This window comes from Diadema antillarum, unplaced genomic scaffold (assembly GCF_040938485.1).
Source record: "Diadema antillarum isolate AM-2024a unplaced genomic scaffold, OU_Dant_1.0 seq00000576_RagTag, whole genome shotgun sequence".
NCBI classification, from domain to species: Eukaryota; Metazoa; Echinodermata; class Echinoidea; order Diadematoida; family Diadematidae; genus Diadema; species Diadema antillarum.
Genome location: NW_027271511.1, coordinates 221,891 through 233,848, shown reverse-complemented (window position 1 = coordinate 233,848; position 11,958 = coordinate 221,891). Strand labels below are relative to the sequence as shown.

Sequence of the window (11,958 nt, the reverse complement as noted above, 5' to 3'; positions counted from 1 at the left end):
GATGGTACAGTTTTAAACATTTTCACGATATGATACAGCTCTGATTTACACTTTTGTGCAATTTTCTGGACGGAATTAACTCTTGTTTTACATGCTTTATTATTAAGTGAAATTTCATTTCATTTGATAAATGAATAAGCAATGGCCAACATTATGATAACGTTCAAAATGAATCTTCAGATTGCTCAGCAAGACGGCAGCGTCGAACATCGATCATCAAAGGCACAATCGTATAACACCCGTGGAGTTCTTTTGTACATCAATAGAAATCTGACAACTGTTTGAATAATTACAACCAGTTGGAACTCCATGTATAAAACCTCCTTGATGAAACCATATCCTGAATGGTTTCTGGAATGTTTCATATACTTCACCTATGATGTGCGATCTTTCATGTGGCCATCCCGTACTCTTCTGACATAGGCCTCTATGGTTGTGAAGATCCGTGCCCGCATTCGTAACTACATGTGCTTTGTCCGGCTGAAGGTGCATATATAAAATTATATAGGGCCTTGGAAAAACTTCATTTATTTTTTTAAAAAGTGTATTATTATGATTATTCTTTAATGCCGAAAGCGCATTCAACACGACGTCGGGCTCTGGAATGTCCATAGTTTACGTCTCTCATCATTCAGGGTATACGGGCTGCAAAAGGGCGCATCAAAATACGTCTTCAAGGGGAACGCTTCCAGTCCCCAACAATCAGCGGAATGTGTTCATCTGACGTGTTAATTGTGAAATATCATGCCTTTGGAACAAAGCTGATTCCTTTCCAAAAGATCATATTATTATCACTGAATTCTGGAAGACGCCGGCATCACAAACTCTTCCATTGACCACTCGTCATTAACCAAGGTGAAACAAGAATGTGCATCACCTTGCCTTGAGCATAATGCTGAGAAATGACCCACTAGGTGGGACTTAATCAGCTTGAAGAATTGCCCAGTTTCTGATCCAAAGAATTAACCCGATCAGAAAAAACAGCCCGCTAATTTTGCTGCTAAGACCAATACGCGCTCTTCCGTTCAGAAAATAAGCCAAAGAAATCTTGGGCTTTTGCAGAATGGTCAGCTAATTCTCAAAATAGCGCGCTACAGCCAAACTAAACCCGTCTTATCAGCAGGCTCGAGCTTGAACATCGGGCTTATCGATCCCATCATACAACGCGTTAATGTTGATTTCCGGTTTTGACAACAACGCGATCACACACGGTACGTATCCGTACCACTCGTATTATACGCTACCCGTACACATAACACGTGTGTACCTCGCGCCTCGCGCCTTTGACTGTGTATGCATCACGCTATTCTTTACTGTACCGGTACTCAGCTAAACGTCAACAGCAACATTTTTCGTTGATTTCGTTTCGACCCATTATTTGGTGGATATTTCGGCTTTATCAATAGCTCGCTATGTCGCAGTGGTGGACCATATATGAGACTGCCATCCTCATAAATTTGTGGAGGGAAGACGATATTTTTTCGCGGGTAGCAGCGACAACGACAAGAAGTAAGAAAGTGTACGATGCCATCAGCGAGAAGCTGAAGAGTGTTGGTATAGAGAAGACAGCGAAACAGGTGAAATCAAAACTAAAAAACTTAAAGGCTGAATACAAGAGAGAAAAGGGCAACAACAAAAGAAGTGGAAATGAGCGAGGAATAAGTAAGTACTATGATATACTGGATGAAGTTCTCGGGGGTCGCCATGTTGTCGAGACCATGCCCATGCCTGCATCTGTCAGTGACAGTGTGGATCAGGATGACCCCGATCCTGAGGAAAGTGAGACCGACGAACTCCGACTCGAGCTCGAAGACAAAGGAGGTGGCAACCCCGGCCACAATCCGCTGGTGGACGTGTTGGAAGGTTTGTGTGTTTGTTTGTTTACTTTTTTTTTTGGTAATATCCCCCAACAAAATTGTTTTCTTCTTTTTGAATGAGAGCCAATGCTGTTGGTGTTACGAACTAAAAGAGTAAAAACTACATGATGTAGGCCTTTTTTGTCAGTAAATTTACTCTACCTTAATTGCCCTTTTGGGTTTTACTTGCATGGCTCAGCCTCAGCTCTGCCTCTGGTCTCGTTTTTTGTCGAGCCCACCGGAGGTTAGGGGAGCTTGGGAGACTAAAGGATCGCCTGCGGCGTCTGTCCGTCCGTCCGTCAAAAAACTCCAATAACTCTTTACTCTGGGCTTCAGTTGCAATCAAACTATGAGGGAAGAGGGGTCATACAAAGTTTCACATTTACCATATACAGGTGTATGTGAAGTTCACCTCAAGGTCAAAGCTCAGACTTCAGAGGCAGGGGTCAATGATCCTTTATAGGGCCCAATGTTAAGTTTTTATGGCGCGTTTCTATTATGGGTCATAACTTTTGATCCATAACTCCATTTGTGACCAAACTTGGATGGTACAACATGTAGATGTCCCTTGGGGAGTGGATAGTCACCACAAGGTCAATGGTCACAAGCATGGGTCAATGAACTTTTAGAGCCCAATGTGAAGTGTTTATGGCACGTTTCTATTTAAATGGGTCATTCATAAGTACATGTGTATTAAACTTTTGATCCATAGGTCCGTTTGTGACTAAACTTGGATGGTAGATGTCCCTTAGGGGAGTGGATGATCACCACAAGGTCAAAGGTCACAAGCAGGGGTCAACAGACTTTTAGAGCCCAATTTTTTATGGCGCGCTACTATTATGGGTCATAACTTAAAATCCATAGGACCGTTTGTGATTAAACTTAGATGGTAGATGTCCCTTGGGGAGTTGATGATCACCACAAGGTCAAAGGTCACAAGCAGGGGTCAACAAACTTTTACAGCCCAATGTTAATTTTTTATGGCGTGTTTCTGTTATGGGTCATTACTTTTGATCCATAACTCCATTTGTGACTAAACTTTGATGGTAGATGTCCCTTGGGGAGTGGATGGTCACAAGGTCAGTCAGTGGGCACGAGCATGGGTCAACGAACTTTCGAGCCCAATGTTAAGTTTTTATGGCGCGTTTCTAATGTGGGTCATAACTTTTGATCCATACATTGTAGGTCCGTTTGAGACCAAACTTGGATGGTAGATGTCCCTTGGGAAGTGGATGGTCACCACAAGGGCGAGACACATTTGGCACTTGCCTTGTTTTTAGAAGGCCCTACAGGACGTATATACACCTGTACATGTTGTATGTATATGTGTAGGCCCTAGGTGGGCAAGTCCAAGATAGGTCCCCTCAGAAGGCAAAATTTCATCTTTTCTCAATATTGACATGTTTGGTATCATTTTGAAGCTTACGAGTTGAAGTTTTGATTTCCATGGAGGAAAAAGTGATATCATGTAAATTTATGCAAATTTCAAGGGCTTCATTTGCATAAATGTGAAGTACAGCGTTACGTATGGGACATTTATAAAAATTCAGTTTATTCAAAGGAAAGCAAATGATATTTGATTAATATGTGGACATAAGTTCATCAAGTAGTTTATTTAAGCTTGGTATGAAAATTTAGGGATTATGCAAATAATCGTGCAAATTAGCTCGTGTCCTATCATGGGATGTCCCATAAGTAACAAATTGAGGTCATTTTTTTAGGTTTTCTCTGAAAATTCTAAGGTTATTTGAATGCCCTTTTGGAAAGTTCTAATTTATTGTTTAGGGAAGTTAAATACCATAGAAAGAAGAAAAAATAGTAAAAGAAATATTTTTTTTATAAGGGAATTAAATAATGTTACGTATGGGATGGGACATCCTGATACATATTGCATGTGAATGCATGTAGCTATGTAGCTGTGAGGGTCTCTCAGTACACAAATGGTCAACCATCCTGAAGAAAGCATTCCAACTTTGCAACTTCTTTTGAGTTATAGACACTCGAAACAATACATGTACTTGACTGAACAATTTTCAGGAAGGGGGAGATGGCAAAATACACAATGAAAATCAGCATTAAAGGGATGGTATAGTTTTTGTAGAAATGGGGATTCAGTTTTTGGCAACATTTTACAAGATGATTGGAAACCAATTATATGAATTATTAAAGAGCATAGAAATCTCAGAGTAGAGGAATTCAAAGTTTATTTGATGGAGATCCAATTTGAAATGGCTGAGATGTATAAAAACAAACAAATACAAAGTAAAATGAAGTGGTCCTAGTAATAAATGTGACCCACCTTTTGTTAGGACACCACGTTTCTGGATATCTCGGCCATTTCAAAACAGATTTTTGTCATGTTAACTTTGAATTCCTCTTAGAATTGTATGCTGTTTAAATATTTCATAAAAGAAGGGCTAATTATCTTGTAAAAGTTGAAATCAGAATTCCCATCTGAACCAGAACTATACAGTCCCTTTAAGTAGAGACCTCTGATTTAAAGGGTACTGAAACCGAATGTTTTATCAAGCAGATTGAAAAATACTAGTATATTGGGTAATGTTCACCACTCAATGTAGAGCTCTAGCTGCATTGTAGCATTGTATAACACATCACATGTTTGTATGTGATGAAAATGAAGATGTTACTTCAAATTAGTGTTTTTTGAATAATTTTTTTAATATTTTTATTGCAAGTGATAAACAAATTGTCCTTATTCAGTTTTCAGTTGTAGCCACGACAAAAATCATGGGTAATACATACTAAGATGTGACTCGAATCAATGACCTGATTGCTAGACAGACATCATCTATACGATTACTGGGGTTCCATGCAGCAGGTATTGCATATTTATTAAAATTAATATTTCTTGTGTCAAGTTGTTTTTTATTGAAACTGAATGGCAAACTGTCCTTCATCAATGGAAGTAAACACTTTACTATTCAATTTTTAGTAGTGACTATCCTGATAAAAATACAGGGCATACATGTACACTGTACATGTACTCATGTTGGTCATAAAAATATAGAATATGATTAAAGATTATGATTGTAAATATTTGGGGAATATTGTTCCCTTGACAATCTGGATCAGTATTGAGTAGTTTCAACTGATTTTACTTCAATAATTATGCAAAATACCCATAAACATGGTTCTCCACACACTAAATGAATGGGGGACAAAGTGTCCCGTACGTAACTGTCCCATACGTAACACGTCATGTCTGTCTTTAATTAGAACATGTAATTAGAGCTTTGCCTCATGACATGAAACTTGCCTCTAATACACGTAATCTTGAGTGTTGTAGCTTTAATCACAGTGAGTTACAAGTTGTAGAATGAAATACTTTCAGAGAGTTTTGAGGTTGAAAAAAATGTTCAAAAAAACCCCAAAATTTTTCTGGTCCCATACGTAACGGCACATATTTTCTTCTAGAATATAATTGTGAAGGTCATTTTTCTCCATTTTTTACATGATTATACTTCTCCTAGATATCAATTACCATGAAAAAGTTCAATATGATCAAAGGCCATTTACACTATTTTTCAGGTCATAAAAGTCTCTGAATGTCCCATACGTAACGCGCGCGTTATCTTGGACTTGCCCATATTCATTTTATTTAGGGTGTATTTATTTATATATTTATTTATGTAGGGCCTATTTACAGTTAACAAAGACTCTTCTTGGCCTTAAGAAATACCAAATTTGGCAAAAAGATTGTTTTATGTGATTTCAATGTTTCAGGGTCAGACATTGTATAAAGTTATGTAGAATAGTATAGAAGGAGGTTGCGGTTGCCTAGGTTAGTTTCTAAAATCAAATTTGAGACATTGAGATTTAAAAAAAATATGAAGCTAACAAACGGGAAGCAGAAACTGTTAGTTTAGTCGAGCACTACATTTGTAGCTAGTCCAAAGGCTTCAGACTATAGCCAGTGTTTTGTCTCTTTGAGGAGGAACGAAGATACAATGTACAGTATACAACTTGAACAACAAAACACTGAAGCCATGAGACTCAAAGTTGGCTATATTTTGGCGAGCTCTTGCCGTGGCATGGACTTTAGAAAGAAAACAAAAAATCATGACGTACATGTAGTCTATACATGTACTAGGATAAAGAGGTTGACCTCAAATGCAGTCTATTCCACATCAACCCGTCATCCCCCAGAAAAAAAAATAATAAAAGTGTAACAAGTTTAAGAAACATTGCATAATTTTAAAATTATATGATATTTGTGATGATGTTTCTTTGAATATAATATTAGAGTGTAAATCTAGACACCAGCCCCTTCACCATGCAAGAATGTCCCGATGATATTTTTTAAGTGGTTCTACATCTGTAGCGAGAATACATGAAAAAATAAGCATTTTGTAGCCAGAGCTTTAGTAAAGTAAACAGTGTCTGTCTGCCCCATATCATTTGCTATATTGTGCTATTTGCTATTTGTTATATTATGCTATACTGTGGTATTGCAAGGAAACTACCTAAATGAAAGCTTGTTTTCCATGTTGTTACGATCCTGTTGGGATTAAATAAGCATTGATTGATTTTCTTTTGTTTTGTTCCAGTTCAATTCAGTGATTGTTCAAATACCGTAGATTCTGGTGCAGAGTCTGATGTGCTAGAGCCACAAGCGGATGACCCTAAAGAACCAAACATGGATCCAACGGATGATGATGCTGCTGTGGAAGCTGGTGAGATAGGCCTACACAGTTCTTGATGTCCATGGGTGCGTTTATCAACTCTTTTTCTTGGCAGAAACAGGTTTTCCAAACAGCTTTCAAGGAATTTTTACGAGTTGATAAACGCAAAGCTGTTTTGAAAGCCCTTTCGGAAAGCCTTTTCGAAAGTCGCAAATTTGTGCTTTCTGAAACAGGTTTCCAGAAACCTATTTCTAGAAGCCTTTTGAAGTGAGATAAACGCAAAGCTGTTTTGAAACGGCTTTGTACTGCGGTTGCGAACCATGCACACCTTATATGACCTCTTCTCCTCGGGTTGATTGTGCAATGCAGCTGTGCAGTGACAGGCCAGTTTTCATGTCCGCAAAGAGTTGATAAACGCAACTATTTTGGAAGCCATTTCTAAAGGGCTTTGGAAACGGCTTTTGAAAGCCGTTTAAACAGGGGAAAGATGATAGACGCAGCCCATGTGTCGCATAATTGAATGCAACTAATGATAATATAAGAAAGTTGTAAAGTGCTGTTTTGGGGCAAATATTTCTCTTTAGGCAGAAATCATTTACCATTGAATAAAGGCATACCTTACAATGTAATTAGGAGACTGTAGGGGTGTAGTATGTGAATATTTTTAGGTCTACGAATACTTAATTTATTTTAAGTGGTTAAACATTTTGAACAAGTGCAAAATTTTTGAACCAAAATGGTCATGTAAACATTTAAATGTTTTGACTCACCTTAATTTGAAATTATGGAGCTCACAGTGCCAATTTAATAATCTGATTATTTAAACTATGATTATCAATAATGACTGACATAGAATGTAACATTTTGGTCTAAGTATTTTTTTTTGTATGTTACCTTATTTTACAAATCAATTAGATAACGAACTGACTGATGTACAAGTTCAACCAGCTACAGCATCGAGGAAACGTCCAGGTGATTTCCTGTCTCTTCTTTATTCTGTACATGTATATGTATGATTAAAATTAAACACTTAAGCATGCATATCCCATTGAATCTACATTTTGTACATTCCTTTGATGAAAGTTTTGTGCTGAAACTTTGGTCTTGTTAATGTTGTGTATAGTGGCAATTTGAAGACTTCTGATTTTTGGTTGTAAGGTAATTGTTGATTAAGCCACGGTATCTGAAGCCACTGTAGACATGGGTGACATATACTGTAGGTCAGAATTTGTCTGTAACCTCAGAGAGCTACTGATAATGGAAGCAGACATGTTTGTCTAAATGGTACTCGATGTTTTTTCAGCCAAATGCATTCATGTAGCTCCATGAGGGACTATTTCTGATAGAGAGTCGCCTGGTTAATCTTGCCATAGAAGTGGTATTATGATGGTTGTAGGATAATTAGAAAATATGAGAGCATAGACATTACAATTCTGCTATGCACGTGTGTTACACTGATGGTCAGCCAACTGCAGCTGACGTGTACCAAGTTTGCACAAACGTAGTAGTTTCAGTATGAAAGTGTTTTGTACACGGCCATTCAGCTAAAACTATTGTGAAATTCAATTCGATTCAATTTGCGATTATTTCATTCAAACAGATGAAAAACATTCAGACAAGGTATATAAATAAATTCAAATTGACAATACAAATTGTACATATGCGACAGAATGTGAAGACAGCAAGAAAAACAAAGTTCTTTGCGTAACTGCCACCATAACAGAAACATTTATAGTAAAAGTCATATTAAGTGGAACAAATATATGTGCACAGAAATTAAAACCAAAGTAATTAAAAAAAAACATGTTGAGAGAAATACAATAGACTCATAAAAACAAGACTAAAAGCAAACAAGGAAACAAACAGAGTAATACCCGACTGCCTAAGTTACTTTTCTTTTTCCAATAAGAATAATTTAAATCTTTGTTTAAAAACATTTAAAGATGGACTTATTTTAATTGTCTGTGGCAAATTATTCCAAATTAAAGGTCCTCTATACAAGACAGAATACGAACAAACATTTGTTTTATTAAGAGGTAAATGATAATTCAGAGTATTTCTCAAACAATATGAGTGAATGCTATTCAACTGAAACAAGAAGAAAGACTTGGACGAATGCAACTTTCAAAACATAAATACATAGATACACCAATATTATAATTGTTCAATTCAAAAATATCTAAGACACTACATTTCATAAAAAGAGGTTTAGTGGAGGCAAGATAATTGGCGTGACATATAATTCTTACTGCTTTCTTCTGCAGACGAAAAAGTCTGACCATAGAATAATTTGATGTATTTGCCCAGGCAATGTTACAATTTATAAATCATACATTTTACCGAAAATATAGTGAGGAAAATATCGTAATTTGTATAAAATACTGATACATTTTGAAATCTTATTAAAGACAGAATCAATATGTATATGCCGGGATATATTAGCAATAATGATGCCAAGAAATGACAATGAACTCGTAATTCTTATAAGATTGTTATTCATATACATGTATTATAAACTGCTGAATTCTGTATATCAATTTTCGTTAGCAAAAATCATGCATTGAGTTTTCTTCTCATTCAAAACTAATTTATTCATGAGTCAATCGTGAATTTTTGGAATCTCTTCATTAAAACGTTAAAATGAAATATCAGTATTATCATCATACATAAACAACATCGGCATACAAAATGAGCTATATTTTTTCTGTGACATTGCAAATATCATTGATATAAAGAAGAAATAAAAGTGGACCAAGTATTGAACCCTGAGGCACTCCACATGTCAGGCTACACAACTCAGTTTCCATCTAAACCAATACATGTACTAATAGAAGGCCTTTTCAGTAACAGTTATGAAAGTAACAAATAGATATGTTATGTAAAATAAAGAGAGTTATCAAAGTGAATGAGCTAGCTGTGAAGTTTCCGTATCATCCTGAGTGTCAACGCAATTGGAGAATTGTCCATATTTTCACAACAGCTGACTTCGGGCTGACTTCTCTGATCCCACTTTAGCATGCTATTCTTCAAGCTCGAGCTAAGTGTACCAACTGCAAAAGGATAATCCAACAAGTCGCCGAAACATTTCGCCATTTGTTTCCAACCATCTTCGGACGGTTTGGGTCATCTCCAGAGGCTGCAGTACTGTCCCTCCATAGTTTCTCACAAGTTTCATACACATGTTGGGCTATCAGATTTTTTAACATGTGAAATGGTGCTGACATCGACACAAACGAGGATCCCGTGGCAAGATGTCTGAAAACAAAACACATGAAAAATTATTTTAAAATACATGTTTAGACAGACAGAGAGAGAGATAGATAGATAAATAATAAATAAATAAATAAATAAATAAATAAATAAATAAATGTCAAGTTTAAATAAATTTACAATTCCATGTTTGTTTGCATTTTTGTTTTCATTTTCTTTTCATATTCAGGGGTGACAATGAAACAAACTTGGGAAGGCCTGAACCGTACTTTCAACAGTGCCTTGAGTCAACGAAAAAAGAAGACATCTAATGGCGGCCAAGGTCACGATAAGCCATGGAAATTTGAATCATCAATGAGTTTTGTGAAAGCCGTCAAAGAGAAAAGGAACATTGCATCCAATCTGGAGGAGATTGGCGATTCTGAAGGTGACGAGAATTTGAGAAGAGGGATGTTTGAACAAGTTGTAGATGAGTCGGGCATTTATGAAATCGATGATGATGACGAGGACAATTTGGCTCCATCGACGTCATTCAAACCCATTCCCCAAAAACCCAGTACAAAAAGCAGGGCTTCTAAAAGGAAGGCAACCGATGATACGCATGACGTCGCACGAGCTGGATTGTACAAAGTTATGACCCAATGTCTGGAACAAAAACAAAAATCCCCTCGACTCCAGTTCTTTGAGTCAATAATGCCACGAGTTGATGAAATGGCAGATGATCGTTTTTTAGACTTCCAGATAGAAGTTCTGAGCTGTCTCAAACGTTTTGGACAACAAGATCCTGTCCCCGAAGGCTTGAATGACAGTCACCCTGTATGACCCCAGCAACATGGTCAGCGTTAAGTCGACCCAGTACACCATCACCCACACCATCAACTCCCTATCCCATGCAGGGAGGATTTCTTCTTCCTATAGGACCATCCTAGCAATCTTATCAGTTTCTTAATGGAGATTACATTGGAATGACCCATTTTTTGTTTCAAGAAAGTTATTGAGTATATGTATAAAAAACTGACCCAACTCCACTGGGGGCTATTGTAGGTAAATCATTCAAAACTGATTATTTTTAATTTGTTTAGTACATTGTAACAATACATTTGATCATGATGGGCAACGCTGCATCAGAATATCAGTCTACATGCTAGTGTCATATTTTGTTAAAGGGCAAATCTAGACCAAAATTTTCATTTCATAAACAAAAGAAAAATTTTCCCTATAAAATGGTACAAAAATCATGACAATCGGATGAGAAATAAGGAAGTTATGAATTTTTGAATTTTCTCATATTTTCTGAAAACACTTCTTGCCCAGTCCCTATGAATATTCATTTGAGTGAAGTGGTGATGTCATACCCTCCCAATTTAACACACGCATCATACATGAAATAGTGAAAATATATTTTTTGGCAGATGCAGGTGAACTAGTATGTCCCTGTATTGAAAAAATATTAGAATAGATATGATTTCTTGTTTTGTTGGAGTAGATAAACAGTGGATTAATTGTAGCCTACCTAAGAATTAGATTTTTTGGGGGGTCATTTTCTGTTCATGAAATGTGTAGAAAATTGTGAGGTTGGTACAAATGTATATACATGTAAATGTCAATAAAGTAATAATAAATTCATGTATTCTGCTATGAAGCACAACTTCGGCGAGCACGTTACGTGTATTTGTGTGTACGTGTGGTGATTCTGTGTTTGAGTTTGTGTGTAGGCGTGTGTGTGTGTGCGTGTGTGTGTGCGTGTGATGTGGATGGTGATGGTGTGAGTGCCCACCTGCCCGTACAATTGTATATGCTGATGATATGACAATTTTTGTCAGAGATAATAGTTCGGTTAAAACAGTGTATGAAATTTTGTGTTTTTATGAAATGACTGGTTTAAAGGACAAGTCCACCTTTACATACACGAGGATTGAGTGGATGCAGCAATATTAGTAGAACACATCAGTGAAAGTCTGGTGAAAATCGGACAATCCGTTCAAAAGTTATGAATTTTTCAAGTATCTGTGTAGTCACTGCTGGACGAGAAGACTACTACAGTGTATGATGTCATATGCGTACAACCATATAAAGAAAATAGAGAATTTCACAAAACTTTACTTTTTGAATAAAGTGCACATTTCTTTGACTTGTTACTGACATATGTTAAGGGTGATAATATTATTCCCCCTGCCTTCTGAAAGAGAGAAGTCAAGTGTTCTTTTGTTATGCGAGAAAAGTGAAAATATGTGGAATTTTCTTTATTC

The 11,958-nt window shown here is 36.7% G+C and overlaps 1 protein-coding gene across 1 annotated transcript; it reads left to right on the top strand.

Annotated features, from left to right (window-relative positions):
• The first annotated feature begins 1,341 nt into the window (after window positions 1–1,341).
• LOC139735396 (uncharacterized) lies at window positions 1,342–11,174 on the top strand. Its single transcript, XM_071646144.1, has 4 exons — window positions 1,342–1,863; window positions 6,425–6,550; window positions 7,415–7,471; window positions 9,939–11,174. Exons 1-4 carry the CDS (start codon window positions 1,413–1,415, stop codon window positions 10,529–10,531), a joined length of 1,227 nt encoding a protein of 408 aa, XP_071502245.1. The 5' UTR covers window positions 1,342–1,412; the 3' UTR covers window positions 10,532–11,174.
• The last annotated feature ends 784 nt before the right edge of the window (window positions 11,175–11,958 follow it).

What these genes read in the sequence shown, in the direction of transcription:
- LOC139735396 (XM_071646144.1), top strand. Translation starts at nt 1,413, where the DNA reads ATGTCGCAGTGGTGGACCATATATGAGACTGCCATCCTCATAAATTTG. An exon ending in GCTGGTGGACGTGTTGGAAG is followed by an intron (nt 1,864 to 6,424) that starts GTTTGTGTGTTT and finishes GTTTTGTTCCAG; the next exon opens with TTCAATTCAGTGATTGTTCA. An exon ending in TGATGCTGCTGTGGAAGCTG is followed by an intron (nt 6,551 to 7,414) that starts GTGAGATAGGCC and finishes CAAATCAATTAG; the next exon opens with ATAACGAACTGACTGATGTA.